Source organism: Varroa destructor, unplaced genomic scaffold (assembly GCF_002443255.2).
Source record: "Varroa destructor unplaced genomic scaffold, Vdes_3.0 BEIS01000003.1, whole genome shotgun sequence".
NCBI lineage: Eukaryota > Metazoa > Arthropoda > Arachnida > Mesostigmata > Varroidae > Varroa > Varroa destructor.
Genome location: NW_019211456.1, coordinates 923,639 through 946,906, shown reverse-complemented (window position 1 = coordinate 946,906; position 23,268 = coordinate 923,639). Strand labels below are relative to the sequence as shown.

At 38.2% G+C, this 23,268-nt stretch overlaps 3 protein-coding genes across 5 annotated transcripts; 2 read left to right on the top strand and 1 right to left on the bottom strand.

The window, feature by feature from the left end:
• Positions 1-1,069: 1,069 nt before the first annotated feature.
• Positions 1,070-3,521, top strand: LOC111247083 (uncharacterized). Its single transcript, XM_022797639.2, has 2 exons — positions 1,070-1,193; positions 2,126-3,521. Exon 2 carries the CDS (start codon positions 2,427-2,429, stop codon positions 3,069-3,071), a length of 645 nt encoding a protein of 214 aa, XP_022653374.1. The 5' UTR covers positions 1,070-1,193; positions 2,126-2,426; the 3' UTR covers positions 3,072-3,521.
• A 4,750-nt stretch (positions 3,522-8,271) lies between these two features.
• heix (UbiA prenyltransferase domain-containing heix) lies at positions 8,272-15,319 on the top strand. Of its 3 annotated transcripts, none has more exons than XM_022797637.2 (6): positions 8,272-8,514; positions 10,991-11,127; positions 11,259-11,529; positions 12,113-12,376; positions 12,561-12,766; positions 13,011-15,319. In XM_022797637.2, the coding sequence occupies exons 2-6, from the start codon at positions 11,108-11,110 to the stop codon at positions 13,219-13,221; spliced, it is 972 nt and encodes a 323-aa protein (XP_022653372.1). In that variant the 5' UTR covers positions 8,272-8,514; positions 10,991-11,107; the 3' UTR covers positions 13,222-15,319. The 3 variants fall into 3 exon arrangements, with proteins under 3 accessions (XP_022653372.1, XP_086841624.1, XP_086841623.1); XM_086985498.1 differs by lacking the exon at positions 8,272-8,514 and adding an exon at positions 8,638-8,790; XM_086985497.1 differs by lacking the exon at positions 8,272-8,514 and adding an exon at positions 9,242-9,591.
• A 1,678-nt stretch (positions 15,320-16,997) lies between these two features.
• On the bottom strand, positions 16,998-22,498 carry bai (Transmembrane emp24 domain-containing protein bai). Its single transcript, XM_022797640.2, has 5 exons — positions 22,175-22,498; positions 20,455-20,553; positions 20,117-20,294; positions 19,686-19,824; positions 16,998-19,239 (listed from the first exon to the last, which is right to left on the bottom strand). Exons 1-5 carry the CDS (start codon positions 22,349-22,351, stop codon positions 19,209-19,211), a joined length of 624 nt encoding a protein of 207 aa, XP_022653375.1. The 5' UTR covers positions 22,352-22,498; the 3' UTR covers positions 16,998-19,208.
• Between the last annotated feature and the right edge of the window lie 770 nt (positions 22,499-23,268).

Here is a 23,268-nt window from a genome sequence, read left to right as displayed (position 1 = left end):
GATACTGTTTGGCGTTAACGTGTCGTTAAGATATCCTACATACACAAAATTTGAGCGAAGTTGTATTTTGGAATGACAACAGGCAAAAAATGCAGAACCTAACGGCAACTGAAAAGTCAAAAACATCCAAGACGGCCCTACAGACGCTGGCTGGAGCTTATCTGAACGACCTAATTGGCAATCATTATTCTTCTTCCCAAAACGGCCTCTAATTTTTGGGCTTATCAAAAATGGCTTTTTAAGTTATTTGGATGACTTTCTGCCGTTTAAAAAAAAATTTTTGAACCTCACGGCTTTTCCAGAAGTCATGTGAAAACTAATAATCCGTCCATTTTAGGCAGAAAGGTGACATCTTAGCCTTGCTGACTCGCCCAGCACCAATACATTGGTCTATAGCTTACCTTCTCTCAAATTGCGCGAATGACGCACTGACTTCCGCCGTAATCAGTTTGTTGCTTTGTTATAAAAAAAAAACTCCTTTACTTTTGCTGCTGACATTGCCCTAGTAATTTACCTACCCATAGTAACCGTAATACTTGCGCTACTTAGAATCACAGATGCACTTCACTGAGCAAATTTCGGCCACTCAATGACCAGTAACCTATTCCCTGTTCATTATTGGTCAATTGTAACCATCTATAGTTTTCTCACTAGCCCGACTGCGTGCAGCCTTTTTTCGTGCATGGCTTTCAGTTCGACAAAGGCCTGGCTAATTGTTAGCTTCAAGATGGTAGCTTGAATACTATGTGTAATATAACCGCATTAATTAACTTCTACTTACCTCTGGTAAATATGCAAACAGAGGGATTTTCTCAGGACTATTGGACTAATCACTAGCTTCGATTTAGAAAGTTTGGACTTCTTTATTTTGGATATAATTGTAGTCCGTAATCGTTCAATCAAACACTATGCATTGATTTACATACAATGCATGTATTATATGTCTATTTATAGGCGAATGCGTTCATTGATTTTACTTATCTTAGATTATTATACCACATCGCACCATACAATTAGCTGAGCATGCGCTTCGCCCCGCTGTACATCAATACATTCATTCGCAAGTCTTTAATCTGCGAGGCCTAGTGTTTTTAGTGGAAACGTTGGTTGTCCCTATTACAAACCTGACAGATATGGTTGAAAGGGCATGCACGCTTCTTCGGAGAACCTTTAACAAGTTTTCTATCTGTCAGGTACATAATCTTGCCTTGTCATTATATATATACATGATATCCACTAAACTTTGTTGCCATGAGCTACGTAAATGGTTAATTAGTTAAAAAAAAAACATCTCAGTTTGCTAAGCTATTGTGTTTAATGGCGTTTAGACAAAGTGAAAGAGATGCTCATTCGTGTTTTTCTAGACGAGTATTACTAGAAATACCAAGATATTAATTATGCCATTAAAAAAGAGATTACATGACAATAAGGATCATCGTGAAGTGTATAGTAATAAGTAAATAAACAATCCAGTAAAATAATTAACATAGCGAATACATTTAAACTAGACAGAGTTTTCTATTACTTACGGATGTGTTCGGTCATGCGACAAACAAAAACGGATTCGAATGAAAGAATGGTTCGGTCCCGGAACACGTCTATTATAATATTCACACATTTTAATTAAAGACTATCAAGCTTTTACCGTTCTGCTATCAGAAGACACTTAATTGGGATCTCGTCGTGCGGATAGAACAGATCTGCAACTTGTTTATTAAAAGTATTTCAGAAGTGAGCATTCTTATAACAGCTGTGTAGTACTTACTAGGTTCCCTACTAGTAACATAAATTTTTATCAAGTTTCGAATTGATTGGAAGTTACTTGCTTTAAAAAAATCTCAGCTGCAGTACTCTATTAAGTGAAAAAGTTCGAATCGATTACAAAAATAATGATGCCTATAGGTCTACAGTAACTGTAGTAAGACGTAGGATTAGTAATAGCTGGTACCGACGGACGCTGGCATAAGGTCAATAATAATCTGCACAACAATAATAACTAGCGAAATATGACGGCGGATGTGCTTCGTTGAGCGGTTGTTGGACGGGGGGAACGTGTAGAAGGCGGTCACCCCCGTTAATTGACTATTGGCTACTACCACTTTACGTCCTTTTTTCGCCCTTCCAGAAATCCCGGGGACACCGCTGTGCTGTTATGGAGGCGAAGGGGCTGTTAACCACCTCGTGTTGCTATTGCTGCTGGATAACAGCGACGGCAGCAGCAGCAGCATCAGCTTATATGGCGAAAGTTAGCGGACTGTGGGAGACTACATAAGCACTCGTGCTTTCCAAACCCGCCACAGAACAAATCGGACCTTACTATTACTGCTCTGGATCTGTTACTGCCGCACCGATCTATTACTTGAATTTTTTGCACGCAAAGTAAACGCTTTTGGGCTGTCAATAACGGTTCGGACACTTGCCGCACAATGCGGTCATTGACGATCGTCGTTGCAGTAGCAGTCGTGGTAGGCTGTGGCTTGGTGAACGCAGGAGATCTTGAAGGTTATGGTGGGGGTAGTTTTGGCGATGGAGGCTTTGGGGGCCACCATCATACGCCAAAAGTGAATGTTGTGGTAAAAAGCGTACCAAAACCTGTTCCTGTACCACATCCCATACCACAGCCATATATCGTCCCTGTCCACAAACCAGTTCCCGTGTATCAAAGTGTGCCTGTTCCGAAGCCGGTCCCCGTACCCCACGTTGTTCATCAGTACTATCCGGTTCACAAGGTGGTACCAGTGCCGAAAGAGGTGCCCGTTGCAGTGCCTGTAGAGGTTAAGAAGCCCTATCCTGTACCGCACGTTGTCAAAGTACCAAAACCATTCGTGGTGCACGTTCCCAAACCATACGTTGTTCATAAACCGTATAGTGTCCCTGTCGAGGTCAAAATACCAAAACCCTACACGGTTCCTGTTCATAAACCATACCCAGTTCCTGTGACGAGACATATTCCCGTTGAGGTCCCGCTAGTTAAGGAAGTACCAGTGACGATTAAAAAGCCAGTGCCCATTCTACTGAAATCGCATCACGGCCATGGATGGGCTAAGGCGAAGGCAGCTGCAGCTGCCTAGACATTTTTAGTTCTTGAGCATATTCCTATTCCTTCGTTTCTTCTATTTTTACCGAGGTTAATGTTTAACTACCTGAAACCCAGTTAGTAATCTGAGAAGTCCACATTGCGCTTTTAATCACCATATACGGATTTGCAAATATTTATGCGATCTAAATATATGCAAGCTAACTTCTATAATATTTTTTTGATCTTTAGAGGAACTCGCTCTATTTTAATGCAAGCAAAAACAGTTATATTCCTCATAAAAAGAAACGAAGCGTTAAAAAGGATCCATCACATGTAAATACTGTCGAGCTGTATAGCATTGTATTAGATGCAAAAGATTTATCACATAACTGTTGTTCTAAAACCATTAACAGGGGACACATCGAGCTCGTTGCACGAAAATGTTGTTACTTTTAATTGTTATAAGCTAAAAACTACTGTCAATAAATACATTGTATCTAAATATTGAACATTCATTTCACCTTTTTAGGCACCTTAATTTTATCACTGAAGCGTTTTGACGGATGAGCTGGGATTATTCAGAGTGAAATCGCAACAGGAAGTGACAGCGCGTTTAATTGTCAATTTGCTATACGAATGGATTTCTTGTTGTCCGTCGGTTGCAATAACAGACTAAAGGCTGGCAAATCAATGCATGCCATTTCGAACATTTGCATGAAGCAACTTAACCCTGGTGACCTTGAGATGCAAAGGACTCATCGTTTTCTTAAGGGAACTCTGCCCGTGGGCATTTCGTTGCTTGTGAAGCTCATCAATATTAATCGTTTGCACCGGTTTAGGTGTGTGAGCAACGAAACGAATATTTCATAATTATTTCTAGCAGGGTTTCATTTACAGCTAGAATTCTCACTTTTCAAAAATAAGAACAAACTTTACTGCTCGCACAAGTAAACAGATTAGAGAAGAGCTCTATTAAAAAAAACTTAAAGACTCATATATAGCCTAGGTAACTTGAAGACTTATATATAACCTAGTAAAGCTCTTTCTTCATTCCAATCATCATTTAATAATACCCATGATTATCATTACTCCTTAAACTGGAACAAAAACTACATTACGCTTGTCGCTATATTAGTCACAATTGATTCAAGACAATGCTTAAACGACAAGCTTTCCCTACGAAATAGTGGCCAAAGAGGGAAAATACCTTTCGTTCATCGTTAGTCGATCTTTTTAATGGCCGCTACTGGTACCATTCACCATTTCTGTAAGCATTAGAAAGAAGCAGAGCAATTTGATCTTGCTAGAAGGACGTACACCCTACGCATTCATGTATAATATAAAATATTAACGTAATATATAGATAACATAGTGTCACTGTACGAGTATCGTCGTACTAAGACAAGTTCCCGTAAATTCGGCGATACCAGCGCTAAAAAAGTTCTTCGCAGACTACGAAGAACTTTTTTTTTGTGTATTTGGTGTGCGCCAAAAACTATTAGGTAACCTCTTCATTCCAAAAAAATGTTTTAATATGTTATTAAGCGTCTTTATTAATACACATGTTGTGCAAACATGTGCGTTTTCAAATATAAAGATATAATATTATAGCCTTTATCGCTATCCGGATTTTCCAGCTATGTATAAAAGCTAATGAATAGCTATCGAAAAATAGTGGGAAACAATTATTCCACAACAGAAGTTGTAAGTCAATGAATAACTTTCTCATAGCTTATATGAGGCGTCCTATCTAAAATTAAAATGAAAAACCTGAATATGAGGACTGATACTAGGATAATCGCCTCTACATATATAATATCTTAGTTTAAAAAACAAAAGTTGTGGCCCATACGGCGTTAGCTACTAAAAGCCATTGATTTCTCGCTACTCACATACCGTGAGCTTTTAGCGCTTCTTAATGCCAACTATACAATTACCGGTTTAATCTTCCAATGACTAAAAATATTATAATCCATCGCCGGGAGGCTTGGAGTACAGAGTAATAATACTATTTAATGACACCGTTTGTTCGGTAAATATTGCATATAAAACTTTAATATATTAAGTTGCAAGGGAATTCAGTGGATTTTTAAACTATACAACTTTTGAACTAGAATAATGATTTTTAAGAGGTGCTTGGGCTACTCTCCGTCATTTTTACACACTTATCCCAGCGCCCTGGGCCATCTATCTACCATTTATGTTCCCATTCCTTCATATATGCCTTCTCGAAATGGATTATAGTAAACTTTGGGTGTTCCTTTGATCAATCCTGGGTCCCAGTAGCAAATGGGGCATGGCGATGGAGTCTGCTGTTGCCATCAACTAAAAAGACCTCGTTGCCGTCCGAAAGGTTCATAAGTCTCTTGAGGAATTCGAGATAGTGGCCTGGAATTATTGCTTTACTGGTGACAAGTATGTTATGGCAATCGATGACTCTGATGTACTTAATGTTAATTACTTTCATCTACTCACATTAACTTACATTCGAAGTGACTCGACATTGCCACCGGACTCAACCTCTCCAGGACGAATTCTCTCGCTTAATCCCTCTACGGCTAGCGGTAGAGACCGAACTATGCTTTGTTAATGGCCACAATGTGCTCCAGACGCGTTTTTGTTGACTAAAGTTCCGCAAATAGGACGCAGAACACATTACACGCATTTCCGATTGGTCTGGGGTCAATTCACGAGGGACCTATTTTTTACTTAGTTTCCGCAATTGCAGCATTTAAGCTATAATTCTGTAACACGCTACGTGTGAAATGCGAATTTTCCCCGCCAGAGACGCTGGATCTTAAGCTCTGCGTTCGTGAAAAGCCTTTTCGATTATGGTAATGCATTTTAATCCCCTGGATTTCCACTTCTGGCCACCTTCTCGCTAGCTTTCAATAATGTTTTTCTTTTTAAATTTATTTCTTTTGGAGTAAATTCATCTGTTCACTCGTAGGTTTTTAAAAAAACTTTATTTTATTTATCAAGGAGTATTTATCAAGTGAATTTTGCCTTCTAGCGGCACGTAGTTCAAAAGTTATTCACTTTCGATGCCCGCCAGATTCGCTTGTAACAGCTTAATATATAACAGACAACTCGAATAGAAGCAATTAAATTATGGTGCAGTTATAGCTTTGCACACATAACATTCTATAAAATTATTTTTAATGTACAATAAGAGTAGAAATGTAAGCCATATTAAGACGTTAATGTATCGGCTTATTTACAAACCTACTACGGCCTTAAGCGAGGAAATAGTAAGACGTAATGTAGATTCTATGGCGCATCGCACCGTTGGCTGCCGCAATCTTTTCCTGGGTAGTAATAATTTGGTGTCCGCAAAATAACATGATGAAAGACGTATATCGCGTGCCGAGTCGCGAGGTTTTGACCCGTTTTTTGCTCTCGCTCCAAGCAGGACTGATCATCGCACTGATTCTATAGAAATCTGGGTCTATACATATCTCATCTTCTGTTCGTATTCTGGAACGAACTGTTGATAAGCCTCGGTTTTCTTTAAGTCTAATCGTCTCCGCAGCTCCTCAGTACATAACGTTGTTTTGTAGAGAAAAAGCGAGTCGATTTCTGGCTAGCTTATAAAGGCCCGCAAAGTGGGTTTACCGTGAGGTGTTTACATTCCAATGATAATCTACAGAACGCATAAGACGCAGCTTTTAAATCGAAATGCCATTTTAAATGAGATCTCACATGAATCCTCATTTTTTTTATTATCATGTTTCTGAGTCTAAAAAAATTTGTCACGATTAGGGGAACCCCGCGGAAAAATTTCATAGCCTCGCTATTCCGTACGTTCATTCAAGTCAGAATTCATCGATATCGAGGGAATAACAAACGGGCCAAAATGAACTTTTCAGTTAAGCATATATAAAGCGGATTTAATGATCTTTGCCGTGTGGGGTTTGGCCTTACCGTGCAAAAAAATATTAGGTTAATTGAAAGTGGGTTCATTCGGCTGATTCAGTTAGATCATTATTATATACCTATTATCAGGCTCTACGTACGAACTGACCTGCGTACCAAACACTGAACTGCAGGAATAAGCCTCTGTCTATCGTGACATCAAGCTAGATTGGTAAAGTTATAGTTTTGAGTTACTAATGACAGAGATAGACCTAGAACAATTATCTTGACAAAATCGTGTATGTGCAGTCCAAAAAGATTTCTAACCAGAAAATATCGAACACTTTCAAATCAAGCTAAAACGTCAAATTGGATTTTCAGCATGTAATAAAATTGAATAACCATAACTCGGTCGATATAAATGGCACCTATGTGAGGCGCAATAATAATAATAATATTAGATGCTATTCCTTTAATTATGCAAATATAGAAGAAGGAGGTTTGTAAAAAAAAAGTGTCTTTGTTTATAAGTAATGATAGAAGAAGAATTCTCTCCGAGAATAATTGAGTTTTGAATGACAAAGTTACCTGAGCTCGACTCTTGAAAAACTTCACTGACAAACACAAGCACGAAAATATCCAGCTGCTCTAAGCTGTCAGATCATAGATACCGCTGCGCCGCGTTATGTTATTCATAACTTGCGTACCTTATAAGATGCAATGCAAGTTGATCAATCAGAAGCGTCCTTTAGCCAGCCATCACATCTTGATTTAGCTTATTTAAAAAAAGGCGTTCTTAGTTAGAGCATTCATGATCTAAATAATTAAATGGGTGAGTATAGTATCAATGAAATCGCACTTTATGAAGTGCTAAGGCTCAACGATAAGATCTACTTATGTATGAAAAATATAATTAACCAACAGATTTTCCCTGTATAGCTTATAATATATCTATTTTTAGCTGGAGGACGTACTGTGAGATATTCTGGGGACATCCGTTTAGTATACGCTCCTGGAAAGCATTGTTTGCTACTAAATGAACATTAGCGAAGTTTTAGGGCAAAATTAAAGCAACGTTCTAGGAACCGGTTTCAGCGGAGTTACTTTTCTACGGTGTGTAAAGCAAGGCTAACTGGTTGCGCGTTAGCCGATCAAAACACTCGATTACCATAGGTATCAAAATGTAAGAGCTATTATTACTCGGCTAATTCGCTGTTGCGTCTTTAGTAAACTAAATCTGCAATGCAAATTAAGCATGAATTTTGAATGCACTTTCCTTTAGCCGCCAACAGCTTTTCGAAATTATGTTCGCTCGAAGCATGTCATGTGAACAAGGAAAAACTGCAATATCTCGAAAACTGTGCAGGGTAGATTGTTTGTTAGTAAACATCAACGCTAGTATTGTTAGGTCGTGCGGTTAAGGATCAGCTGTGTGGCTGGCTGCATTAGTCGAAACGCGGCCGAGTGCCGCAGTGCTCCTAGAGGATGCTGTTCGATTTCAAGTTATGACCACTAGGATGTTTTTTAAATTGCAAAATTAGAATTTTGCAGCGGCGGCCTAATAGTGTGATCTAATACTGTGTCAGTATCAGCTGTGCAGCACTTTATTCTGCCCAGAATCTAAAGAGGCGTTATTAACGGTAAGTGTAATTTTGTTAATCTATATGAAACAGCAGGTCATCAGAGCAAGACACCAATTTCAGTTGGAGTACTTTAAGCAGAACACTTTGTGCCAATAGCAATTTATTGGTATGAGAAGTGGTTTGTTTTGTTCTATACGTTTATATCTTATATACGTATACAATAAAAACCGATGCAATAGTTTTCTATCTATAATAGCTTCGATATTCGGCGAATGGAACTCGAGTGGAATTGGATGTTCAACCTGCGAGCTAAGAAAAAACGGTCAAGGGAAGGTGCGATGTCAGACACTCATGCAAGCTATAATATAAAACAATACTGAACACGTTGTATGTTAATTAGGGAATATGATTTTCCCCAAATAACTGAGTATTGAAAATTGTGCCAACGCTTCCAAGTTTTGTGTTTGAAACGAATCGAACGATGATCATTTCGAACAATAAGGACGCGGTAATCAATTCAGCAAGGGGAAAGTATAATTTGGTTATTTTTTATACGCAATTCAGCATAAACGTTGAGTTATATCCAAATCATGCCGTGGCAGGCGCTCTCCACGTCAACCCGGTTTCTATAAGGGCCTTCTATGGCTTATATGTATACGTCGTATATATATATAAGGTATACGTCGTATGTTGACGTTAAATAATGCTTCACATGGCTGGGTCCTAGCAAAAAATAAGGTGTGTCTACGTTCCATTTCGAACCTCGACCACCACGTGTGACTAGATATAACAGGCGAAGACGTCACCGGTGCATCACGGTGACTTACACTACTTACCTACTGGATTGGCATGGTTATTTCATGATTCATTTGATGCATATTTTATATGCTCTGCATTGATCTGTACGACTTTGAGGGTGCCAAGAGAACGCAGATGAGTTTTAACTAGTTTTTAATATGTATATAAAAGTTTTTTGATAAGTTGAGTTGGGTTGACTACCATTTCATTTATATGTTACCGTAACTTCAAGCTGCTGACGTAAAGTGTTTGTGACTAGTTATTAGCATACCATTAAACCTCAAAACACTCAAAAACTAGCACGCACTGTTTTACGTGCCTGTCTCGAAGCATACTGTAAGCGGTTTTCTGTATTTACATTGTATAACTAAATGATAGTTATAACGTTAATGTAAAACGTGAATAAATACTATTTTTGATTAAATCACATGTTATATACATGACTACATGATTACATACATGTATTATATATTGAGTATCTTGCAGGGTATTCTTCTTTATATATGGTCGCGGTCATCAAGATGATCAAATGACCTAGACGGATTTGAATAGATATCCGTTATCAATGATAGGTCATTCTACCGATACCCTCTATTATTATTATTCACATAGACAGAAAAATATTTGATTACTACATATCCTCGTACTATAAAAGAATTATATATACAGTTGATATAGACTGCTACGCAGGACTGAAATGCAGCAGCCCATTCACCTGTAATTACTTGTTGTTTGCTTACATAATTGCTCGACTCATTCATTTCTAAACTCTCAAACACAGATATCGTTGCTGCTTCTAGACGTTGTAACATCATTCGTATTTGATCTGATGTAACACGAGGAAAAGGGAATGGAAGGTAACTTCCTAGCTGTCATCTAAATATCCTCTACAAGTCTACTTTAATAACAGGACATTAAGAAACGCACTTAGGTTGTTTAACCTGTTTACTAATACCTAAAAATCGGTCGAACATATAACAAAAACGAATAACACTACATATAGATTCAAATTATGTACATTTCAATATACGAATACCAGTACCAGATCGTAGTAGCTAATGCAGTGAGAAGTTATATGAACTGAGTGTAGCAGACGATTTATATACATGATTATATACTACCATGAGCTCATCTGATGGTGCTACTTCAATGAATAAACGCCTGGTAGGCGTGTTGTTCATTTTAGATGGACAGAAATATGATCAAAATTTGAAGATTTATATTTCCTTGTTAAGTCTGTTATTCTTAACGACTATTTATATGCTGCAGATTTTGACGCATATTGGAAACTGTCCACGATACATTCATTTTTGATACAAACTATTTTTCGTACAAACAGTCGGGTGATGTCTGAATAAAGAGTGCAGGTCTATTTTCCGCTGTACTCTGTCTCGATTTACTATAAATTGTGCGCAAAAAGTAAATGGCTTATATTTAGGTTTTTCACATGTCCGAATTGGTCGAAATGACTACAACAGAGAGAAATTCAGTAAACAAAAGAATATCAGTGATGTTGTAAAACTTTTAATAAGCTAACTCATGATGTCGTAAATCACATCGAAGACAACGGACGCTACTTTGAGTATTAGAACAGTATCAAAAAACAAATGTTACCACAAACCAGTACCGAGCGCCTGGTAGATCGTTCCGTTCAAACAAATTACGGTGAAGATATACACTCTAAATAGCCACATTTGTTATGAATCAGTTATCTATTTCTTGCATTACTTTACAGCCGCATTGCACATGGGAATTATACATCCACCAAAATGTCGTAATGACTTCGGATAACAGATACCAGTAACGACTGGTTCTCTCTGTGATCTAGCAAAGGAATCAATGGCTTACCGTTATGTCTGATGTTTCTGAAATGTAAGTTTTCAATAGGCGATTTCACGTAAACCAGTAACGGAGAAGAAGAAATATTATTAAATTTAGTCTTGACTTGGTGAATAGCTTTTTAATAAGAATGATTGTTCTAGTAATGGCATATGTGTTCTTAGGAGGGGTAATCGGGTGTCCTTCAAAATGGTAGCGGATCCTGTCGGAGCCACAACCGTACCGGCGTCGGCAGTAAGTGCAATGTCAGCGTGCTTTCTTGCCCTCCGCCCGTGGAGTCTTCATATTTCGTTGGAGCCAGTTGCTCTGGGAGCGTCTCTTGCATACAGACTTGGCAGTGGGTTCAGCCCTTGGGCGTTTCTGGGCTCTGCATTGACAGCACTTTGCGTTCATTCAGCTGGGAACGTGGTTAACAGTTATTTTGATTATGAAAAGGTAAGCGCCGATCGTGGTAATGAATCTTAGGGAACGAACGGGTACGATGTGTTAGCATTAAGTAAATTTTTGGCTTTAGTAAGACAATGGTCACCTTTTAGAAGATGTTAGAGCAAGAAACCTGCCTAATCCATCAATAGATTTGTGTTTCATATTGAAAATCTAATTTTCAACCGATGTAAACAGTCCAGCTATGAGTATCCAGGGCGTGTGGAGCCTTTAGACTTCCGACTTGAATATTTCGACGAGCTTCACTGAATCATTGTTTAAGAAACATGTCATTATATTAATAGTACATCTTTTTTACATCCATAGATTCTATGGCAGCTAGGAAATTAGAGAATAGGTGATATATTGAGGAGTTTTAACAAAAAAAGAAGCTATCGATGTCTGCTACCGATTTCCAATGAGTTAAGAAAGCAGTCTATAGTGAAATTACTTCCACGCATACCGAACGATCGACTACCGATTCAAAACAAATAAGCTATGTTTTTCATGTTTCGGGCTTTGAAAGTCTGGTACTTGAGATGAAGTCAATACAAATAAACTAGTTGAGCTTGGATGTGTCGTTGCTATTGTCTAGGGTTTGGACTCGACGGCTGTACTGAGCGCTGATGGCCTTGTTCGTCTGGGGGCTTTTCTCTACGCGCTCGGCCTGTCGGCTTTTCTAGCTGAATATACTGTATCGGTTGACGGTCGTCTCTTAGCTTTCGTCTTCTTCGGTGGGATGTGTTGCTCGTTCCTATACACAGCAGGACCATACGGATTAAAGTACATTGGTCTTGGGGATGTCGTCGTAATGTTAACATTTGGCCCTCTCAGCGTGCTCTATTCATTTCTCTGTCAAGTAAGCTTTTTGCTATGCGTATACAATGAACACTGTGAGGATAAAAAAAAGTCAATATTCTTTGTTAGAATGGGTGCTATCTAGTAGGTAGTGCCGGAGATGCTATGATCCTTCCCCTAGATTACATAGAATCACTGATGAATGCTTACGTGTGTATTTATGTGATATTTGACGGGCCCATAAGGCGACATCGTTCACACCTCGGGATTTATTGTCTGTTCTGCTGTACGCCGCACCGTTAGCCCTAAATAGTGAGGCGATCGTCCACGCTAATAATGTTCGAGACCGCGTTCAAGATCAGAGAGCTGGAGTTATGACACTCGCAGTTCAAATTGGACCTCAACTTTCGCACGTTCTCTACGCCTTGCTTTTATTTGTACCGTACATGAGGTAACGTATTCGGAATTTCGTTGATGCGTTGACAACGATTTATTAGCATATCTTGTTTTTGGTAACATCAACTTTATTAGTTTGAACGTACAACTGCGCTCTTCTGTATTTCTCAACAAGTCCTCCATATGCGAATTAAGGTTGACGCAAAGCCTCACCAGACGAAACCGCCGTTGGCATTGCTACCGAAAACCAATCCGTTGACTCGTCTAACTCGTTATATTTATTTTTCTGTATTGTACAGCTTTGCAGTTGTTGCGTTTAGTCGCGGAGTACCAGCAATGTTGCTTCCGTTAATCACACTGCCAAGCGCGTTTCAGCTCGAACGCGAATGTCGGTTCGGGGTACATGCTGAACTGGACAAACACACAGCGCGACTTAATACCTACTTTAGCATGTTCTACATTCTCGCCATAGCGATGACGCAACGACTGCCAGGATTTAGTTACGCGTAGCAACAATAGCTTGATTACAATGGCCTATGGTTGACATTGTAGGAAATTGTTTATCCAGTATAATCCAGACATATCAAATGTTTAACCCTCTGTTTTAGGTCATACACGGTACAGTGTGATTCGATGATGATTTCATTGGAATGACACATATCATGTCTATTACTGGATTTCATTGCTTTCATTTTTATAGAATCATTTTTGGATAAACTGATTGCCGGTTAGGTTGAGGTTATGGGTTTGGAAGGCTATGGCCGGCCGACCTGTTAATAATGACATGAACTAAGTGAAAAGCATAAAAAGATCATTCAAGCTTAAAAGACAACGTTAACTCCGAGTCTTAATCAATTTGTCCTGAATTTGAAACTGTGTCAGCAAAAACTCGCGTTGACTGTGATGAGTGACGCGTTGGGTTTTTGGCTTTTGAAAGACTCAGAGCAAAGACGAACTTTTGAAGTTTCGAAATGATCCTTTGTCAAACTTGCCATTTCCTGTCGGTTTTAGGTGACGAATATTATATACTTGCCTTTGTACAACTTTATAGAGGTTGGTCTTGTTGGTTAGTTCGTTTTATACCTAAATTTAGTAGTGCAAAGTGGGCGAATGACTGAGTTTTATTCACTATAATCGTATTCTACACACTGTTTTTTTTTAATTTACGGGTACCAGAAAGTGCCGTTAGTCTATCAAACGATGAGAAATGTGTCTAAGTTATAATTCTTACAAACGACCACGTCGAGTGGTTGCTGGAGTATCCGAGACTAAATATGTTTAAATGTCTTTCAGCCTTCAGTGTTGCCTTTGAGATCCAAAAGCGTGAATTAACACACGCACTTGATTGCCTGTTTATGATGTCTGATGTCGGTCAGTGGGGTAACGCTTGCCAGATTCCCGTTACTTCACTGGTGTTTAGCTTAAGACGCCCGAACTAAGCTTACAGAGATAGTGGCTTGCACAAATATGTGACCGGCTCGATAATATTCCTCGACATAACTTTTCGTGATTTTGTTTATTAACTACAATGAAAACTTCCAAAGTATGTAATGGCGGCAGCATTTTTGTGTACTAGACTTAGTTGCACTTAATTTATCGATATTAATATCCCCACCGACGCAACTATAAAAAAGACGCCACATTTGTCACAAATGAAAATAACCAGATAACGTTCAGCATTACTCGAATAGAAATAATATTTTGCCTTAGTAATACTGTATAATGAGGTCAGCCAAGCTTGACCCCAAGGGCATCCTACTCCTTGCGCAATGCATTGTATTACTGCTACTGCTGCTTACTCAGATCAATCCAGAACTTAGATTCACTGAGAGTGTGTCAGTCAGGTTTTAGAAACTGAACGCAGAAAAATTAAAGTTCCTTGTTGCAAGGAGGCGTTTGTTAGTTATAAACATACACTTATTTTTTCCTTATGTAAGTTATATCAGGGTATTACAAAGTATGTCACATAGGTGATATTAAATATACAATTATTTGACAATTTACATTATAGACTAATTGAAGTTGTACATTATCTATTCATCTCTATATGTGTATATATATACACATACAACATGCATCAATATTGTTGTGCTAAAGTAATCAAGGAAACTTAATTGGGAGAGACAGTGACGTGTCTATACTGTTTGGTTAGTATTTTGCTATTATTATTACATTGGTTAAGTGTTGCAAAGAAAAGATTATGTATTTTAGGTACACCTCCTTTTACGCTTGAATGTTTACTCTTTGTCAATAACGATAGTGGCGGCTGTGAGGACAGACAGATCTGAAGAAACTGACTCATCTGAATCGGTAAATATATCACTGAATGTGTCTTATTGCGGACTTCTACCCTCTGTTCCTAATAGTAGATGGAACCTAAGCAAGAGACACTGGATTATGTTAATAGAAGCTTCAATGGACCAAGTAAACTACATACGGGAAAAAGAGAGATATGGCCGGATAATCAGACACTCCGACGATAAATACAGGTCGACGTAACTGTAAAAACCGCGGCTTTTTATGAATTTGATTAATGGAACAAACGAAATGTAATAGCTATATATAAACGCACATTAAAGGCTTTCGCGTTTCTAATAGAAGTAACTAATTGAAATTGCACTCTTCGTTTTTATGATTCAAAAAGGCGAATACGGAAACGATTCCATGTAAAAATGATTTTTTTGTACATTTTTGAGAATTTCATGAGTTAGATTGATAACTCATTTTTTTATGTTTTATTTTTTATGTCAACTTGTTCTGCTTGGCTTTTAAGATCAGGTATCATAAGAGACTACTGATATATGAAGTTCGAACTCACCTTAGCAATGAAAAACTACTATTGAGATACTGGATTCTTTTGTTGATTTCATTGAATACGATCGTTTGGACGACATTTATATACAGGTTGCTGAGCATAAAAATATTACTTGGTCTCGAAAGAGCCTCATCACAGAGCCCTTGACATTTGTGGACCCTGCTATATTCGTTAGTAAACACTTTTTAGAATTTTAGTCGGCCGATGAAGTTCTCAATGCGAAAAGTAGGATTCACTATTTATATATGCCTTCTTGATTTAGCAACGGCTATGAATGATAGTCGTACAACATTGTCGGCTTCCAATGAATAAATTAACTGCGACGCTACTATCTCACTTATTCAAAAAAATAACATTTTTATAAGAAAAAAAATGTCTGTTTTTATATGTAGGTGGAATTATACAGTATCAGCAAAGTATACAAGTAGAGCAGAAATGTAATTGTTAAGAGTCTCCACTATGTGCTAGTATAGGTAGTCGTAAGGCATGACACGTAGATGCCTAAAAAATTCGCATATTTTCAATCTGCCTGGCTCAAGTCCATGCGCCGCCACAGGACTCAGTCGTATGGCGCGAGCCAGCTAAGTAAGCGTGGGCTGTCGAGAAAACCCTACATCGAACACCGTTAGCCTGAAAAACGCGTTTTCATGTTTAAATACACCGAAAACATATTCCGAGGACCTATTACACGTCTAGCACAAGCCTCACTACATATAATTTCCTCCAGCGTCAGTGGACGCGGCTGCCTCATTTCGCATCATCGTTACAATGTTGCGTGACAACAACCACTTGGTTTCGGTACTACGTATAAATTGCGATGTGGCGAACGGCTTCCTGTTAGTTAGAGCATGCGATCTGCTGCTTACAGGAGCTTCGTGTGCCGCGCCACAGAGTAATGCAGCGGTGGTTGCGCATCGAAACTTATCTTACATGGGCGAAAATTCATTTGCTCAAGTTTGTTAAAGGGGTGGCCTTTCTGGTGAATTTCATTGTAGTTATCACGTCGGTAAAGAACCCTGATGTTATATTAATCGTCTTGCCTAAAACGAGCCGAACAAATATGTACGTATTCTCCAAACATTTAAAAAAATATCGTTAATTATTCTGATGATTTTCTGTGTAGGTTCAGCTTGATCAAAAAACACCATTTTAAAGACAAGATGCGTTCGAAGAATTGTTTCTATTGTTGGCTCGTTGCACATATGAAATATATTTAGATATTCTCATCTCAAGCAATGAACATGCTTTATATACTCGTGTATAGCAACCAAGTAGAATATACTGTATCAGTATTTTAAACGTACCAGCACTGAAACATTTTCTTAATGCAGAAGGAGCTTCTTAAATAGATATAGGATACACTGTTTAGAATGAAGAACTCCTCCTAACCTTTCTTGTGAGTTCGAGACATCTGTGAGAAAAAATTATTGATGGCTTCTTTAACTACAGGGCGAAACAAAAAGCCAGAAAATGTGTTTTTCATTCGAATTTTTATTGATTCTACTCACACATATCATTTGTTTTCTTTTCCTAGTGTATATGACATCTGTTCTAGTCATCATCTCTTCGATGCCGTCTCTAGGTAAGGTTTTGCTGTTAGGATTGGCCTACAGGTCGTATAAAGACGGTAGGAGCAACAAGGAATAGTGTTTTAAAAACGAATTAGCCTAATTTGTCCTTTTTATCCATGTGCCTTATCTTGTTTCTATTTTCAGTGCCTTTTTATGATACGCATTAGCAGAGTTAACTCAGCGCGCTCTTTGGACATTATTCCTTGCAAGATTAGATCAGAGAGCAATCGTGCCCAAAATCTTTATGGATACATAGCTCGTTTGACGCTTACTTTTAAACGGCGAGCATCTTTTACAGCCACGACAGCACACATTATGGGTGCAACAGGCGGAACCAAGTCTGTGTAAATGGTCGTTCTCGTGTCCGCTCTTTTCGTATCGGGAATTGACCGCAGAACACATGGCAAAATTTAATTTTTTCAAAAACTGTATAAAGGGGCCCGTCTTCAGAAAAAAAAACATATTGGGACTTTTGACAATACTTTCTGTCAGCAGTTCATTATGTGCCGCAGGGAATTAAAAAGTATAGTCAAACTTTGGAGTTCTGCTTTGTTCCTATTGAAACAGTGTTTAGATTTTTCCAGGCGACTTAGGAGTGCATAGAAAACTTGATATCACGCAAAATTTGACACAACAATATATCCAAGTGTAATAAACTCTTGGTATATTTAGAGTAAATTAATCAGATGCACACGAAAGCGATGAGCGATGTCATTATAACAAAAGGTTCATTAGGACCATTAACCAACATCTACAAACGTCTACTAGACGGCCTGATGTCTTTTGTTCAGTCTCTCTAGTAATTATCTTCTTATCAAAATACCAGATCGTGCACATTTTCCAACACTGCTTTCGTTTTCCTTTTATTTCATTAAGACTGCTTCTCTACCGTTATTAGTTGACGTTCCTAATGTATCTAAATAGTCCCCTAATCTGAAGAAGCTCGATCTAACACACATCTCACATTCACTTTATATATGTTGCACATCCACTTCGTTTCGCACTTATCTCGACATACAATTATACACACGATATCTGATCAACAAATTTTTCATTAACCACACCATTTCGTTATATCGCAAGGTAATTAGTATATTTCAATAGGTCCTTATTTCGTTTTCATCTTGCCACTTTCCCATATATAAAAATTTCATTTTGTGAAATAAATCCTATTACCAAAGTCTAATTCCTGCTACAAAGTAAATATTGGCATTATATTATTGTTTATCATTTTACTAATTATCATCCCACTACTGACACTAAATGTCCCATTTATTACTTTTTGCACATTGCCAGTGAATTACTTGATACGTCGATTTTGCCCTAAGATTTCAGCAGAGCGCGTTCGTATTCCAATATATGCCGCAGTAATGATCTGTAGCAGAACAGAAATGTAAAAGCATTGCGTTCGAAGATAATAGAACATAGAAACTGAAAATCCATAGGTATTTGCGGGTAAGGTCAAAGCCTAAAATGGCAAAGACAATTCGTCATAGCTGTAGGGCTCCTGAAGGCTGTTTCCGTATCACTTTTTCTGGCTATTTACTACTGTGTACATTCACCTTTCTCGCTGGGTTTTGTTCTCGATCGCATTCCTCTAAGAAGTTCACTTTTTAAAAGTAAGAAGCCTATAGCAAAAAAAAATTTTCCTAAAGGACACGCAGTGCAAACTGGTCGAGCTTTTCGAATTAAATTGAAATTTGCAAATACCTGTCACACGGCGAAAGAATCAACACGAACAAGCAAATAAAAACGCAACCAGAAGTCACATCATAGATTCCCATCGATGCCGTACGGTTTTAATCGATGGATCAGTATTGCTGATGGGATTCAACTTAGTTATTTACGAAAACGTATATAAAAAAGGGGGAAGAAGTTGTTTGCAATACTTCGAATTATATTCTGGCGCATAATAAGATAAGTAAAAGTACATCAACTTAGGTAGTTGCTAAACGGAACACTGTTCACCTCGAAGTTCACTTTCTCTAGTTAATGTTTGAATGCTTGCGTTGACGAAGAGAGTACTGCAAATTGTCGAAGCAACAATGGTTCCAGACAGAGAGAGTTTTGATGTTTCTCAGATACGAAAACTGGAATTCTCTAAGCGCTGTTTAGTCGATGAGCTTCTTTGACTTGAAGTACCTATAAACAGTCAGGAAAACGAGAAGAAGCATGGCATTGATTAATATAGAAAAGAAGAGCTAAAAAAAAAGATACGGGCGTGAAAAAATACGTGCTTCATTGGTGACATTTCGACTCTGCGCCAAAACCGTATCTGGTGCAATTTCAGTGCCAATGGAAAAGTATCTACATGTGCAGTGCATACGACAATGCAGATATCGAAAAAGTCTTGCTTTTTTGATATGAACTGAACACATTTAACAAGGATACAATTAGGCTTGTTCCTTATGGACCCTACAGTTCATTAATGAATAAAATCTTTAATTTTTTTTTAATGAAAAAATATTGCATGCTGCCACAGGCCGAAGTATAGCTAGATGAATATACATACACGCCGGTACATATATTATACATCCTGTGCTAGTATGGTGGGCATAGCTTGTATAATCTGAGAATCCAAGGCGTACCTTCGAAGATAAATGATTTGCCAACCAACAAGGCCCAGGAGACAGCACATGCCCAAAATGGATGAGTAGAGGACTCGATTCGACGTTGACTCGTTCGTGTCGCGCATTTCTGCTTCCCGCCGGCGCATGTGCGAAAAGTCTGTAACATATGCGAATACAGAGTAAAGGATTCATATGAACGTTAGAAAAACGATAATCGTCTTCAGTTTATAGTCGCACAACAATATTGTAAAAAAAATTACCACAGAAGATTTTTGTTATCTGAACGCTGTTTTTAATATGCATATGTACCTTGACATAACACAGGCATCACAAGATACGCATTCTTAAAACATGCCGAAATGTACGCCTTATGCAATGATGAAGACGCTTGGACGAAAAAGATTCGTCTTTGTGCAAGAGAGATTCGGTGCTGTTAACACAGAGCCCACCTTTCACGATGTTTTCGCTCAAATCCTCTAGCTGTTGCAGTTTTAACTCAAGGGGTTTGAGTTTTTCAACTTCTGCGACCTTTTCATAGTTTACAGCCTCAGATCCGTGCTTCAGAATCAGTTGAATCTCGCGGTCTTGGCCCTGAACGCCGGGCGGGAGCTTTGTTGTGAAACATACCTATTCGAAGATCCCAAGACATGCCAATATCAGTAGTTTATCGATTATCAGGGCGCTGTGATAATTTTCCAAAGGTGTCATGATACCCTAAAAAGTAAAACAACCTATGTTCGTTCGTATATTAAAAAAAATCAGCACTTCAAATGAGCGTTAAACGCACCTCGAAGACGTCATAAGCGTCTGTGGTGAACGCAAACTTCCCCTTGTCGCCATGAATGTTTTCGCGATGTGACAGGATATGGCCGTTCGTATCCGTCACCTAAAAAGAAATTAGTCGGCAACAAATTACTTTGCACCACACTGACAAACAATTGATAACTGTGGCAGTAGCCCACAAGAAACTCTAGGTATTCACTTTGAGGGTACAGCAAGCAAGCAGAGACATTTTGTAATAAGTAAATTAACCAAAGCAATCTGTGTCCTATAAGATCCTCAGTGGAACAAACCATCTGCTATACTACGTCTTCTTGTAAAGAGCTGTATTGTTATAGTGAAGTATAAGAGGCATTCAGAATTAGTGGGTAATGTTTTCGGCAGAACAAAGTTCACAGACTTCATCTTAACGGTGATCTCAATCAACGTTTTCAGAGACCAGCGGCGTAAGCTTTCGTCGGATCATCGGTAAATATATTTTGAGTCGATACGTAGGCATAAACAATGGTGAGAGAGAATTAAGTCGAGACGGTGCAAAATTACCTCATCACGGTACCTTCCCTTTGAAAGCTCGAAAGAAAAGTGGAAAACGTTCTTGATACTATTGTAAGCTCTATACATAAAGTAAATGTACATACATATGATCGACTGGAACTAAGACTGTCATGCAACGTATTGGGGGCAAACATTGATGCTATAAAAATACTTCAGTAATCCTGCAGATCGCATCTTCAGCAATCTCCAAAGAACGACAAGTGACAAATCCGTGTGAACTCCTCGTCCAGTTTCGTTCACTCAGTAGTGGTTTAAGTCAAAAGCGGCTATACCAAAGACTAAATTATTATAGTGTACAGAAATTATTCTTTCTACTTTACAAACACGACACTGAAGACGAGTGATTAATTTGATTAAGGTTAGCGCTGGTTTCCTGTCGATGAAATTCTAATCATTTAGTTATCTATTTGTCCACATCATTGTTGTAATGGTGCAACTTAATCCTTCCTCTTTGGTTACAACTGAATTCATTCAACTAATTCTATGAATTGATTAGATTATATGAAGTGATTAAATATAGAACGTGATAACAAAATGTCTGCATTTTGGTCACAGTGGGCCTGGCAAATATTTTATCATACGAAGAAGTGTCGATAACTCTTGGGACGCACGATGATCAACGCCTGTTATTAGTTAATTTGTTTACATTTGTGAAAGGGCTGATTTTGGGTTGCTGCAAAGCTGCGTAAAAATGCAATGTAAGCAGTCATGGTCTGGCCTAACCCTTACACCGTTGGCTTATGAATCAATACGTTTTTATTGTATTTTATTTGTGTTATAATAGAAACAAAGGAGCTGTTACACTAATAGGCTAACAAGCCGAGAAGAAAGACACCATACGGTGTTAAAGTGCTATTTGCGAATTGTTGATCTCTGTCTAAACAGTAAGACGCAGTTTCCTAAAAGCCCCATAATCCTCCATTTCGAATGCTATTTTAATTGCCTAGTGTATATTCAAGTACAACTCCTGACTTAACGGCATCTAAATTTGATATAGATATCCTATTTTTTTTAGTATTATATTAAAACCGTGACACCTTCTGTGGATTGCAGTTTGGACATAAGCAGCAAAGGGAAACCTCTCCATTTGTGTTCGATTATCGTAATTGAAGTACCTATGAAGTTGTTAAATGCAAATGGGATGAGTTATGTGAATAATCGTATCAACTCACCGATAGATCTGTTTTGTGTCCCGGTGAATCCGATAGAGTGTATTCGCCTGAAACCAATACACCCTTCAAAACTTCTTCTCTGATGCACCTCTTGGAGTTTGGTTTTAAGTAAAAGGTGATTGCATGAATCTGGTGCGTTAAACACACCGCCACCATGATCTGGTGGAACCACCGCATGTTTTAATTTTTCCTCTCTGGATAACAATTTTTAATATAATTGTTTATCACAGTATGAATACGGCACAGATTCCCCTTTCCGGATTTCGAGTGGTTATGTTTAAGTTTGTGACGTGTTACACAGCGCGAAAACTGGAGACCCACTCAGCTGATTGTTGGCCTGGAAAGAAGCTTCAGTGCGAACAAAAATTATAGTCAATTTTTTTCCGAAGATTTGTCTAGTGGTCATATAGGTATATACAAATATAGCTCTGTTACAGTCTTTTCGGCTATGCAGACGTACGGCCATGTGTTGAAAGCATCCACTTAAGCTTGGTACAAAAGCCTTATTAATACCTAAATTGTTCATAAAATACAGTAATTTATAACCGTAAATCTATTTATATATCTAAATGGTGTTAGCTATTTGTTACAGTTGTGCAAAGGCGTCGAGTGCCCTTTTTTGTTTCAACGGAAATTTCCCTGTTCCAATTAAGCTATATTAGACCCAACTGGTTATCCCAAGGCACTAGCCAGATTACCAAAGAAGAACACGGGCAACACCAGAATTGCAGCAAAAGTTGTCGGCATTAACCGTGAAATACAGAAACCCGTTTATTGTATATTCTTGTATATAGATAAATTTATAATACTTGCTATATGGTCTGCTGACCACACTGCGTTAGAAATGCACGTGTTTTGATTATAACATGCCATTGATCAAATTAGATTATTTTATTTCTCGGACGAGCGAAGCTTCTATGTGTTCGCTTCCAATCGGTCGGACACTCGATTGCTGGCCCAATCTGACTGAACATGATTGTTATAACGAGTCATTAGTACTGCAGAAGTGCAGTGCTTTATGTGCTAATAATGATGATACATTATAAAAGAAGCTGAAAGTCATAATAGGACAACAAATATCAAAAGCACATATA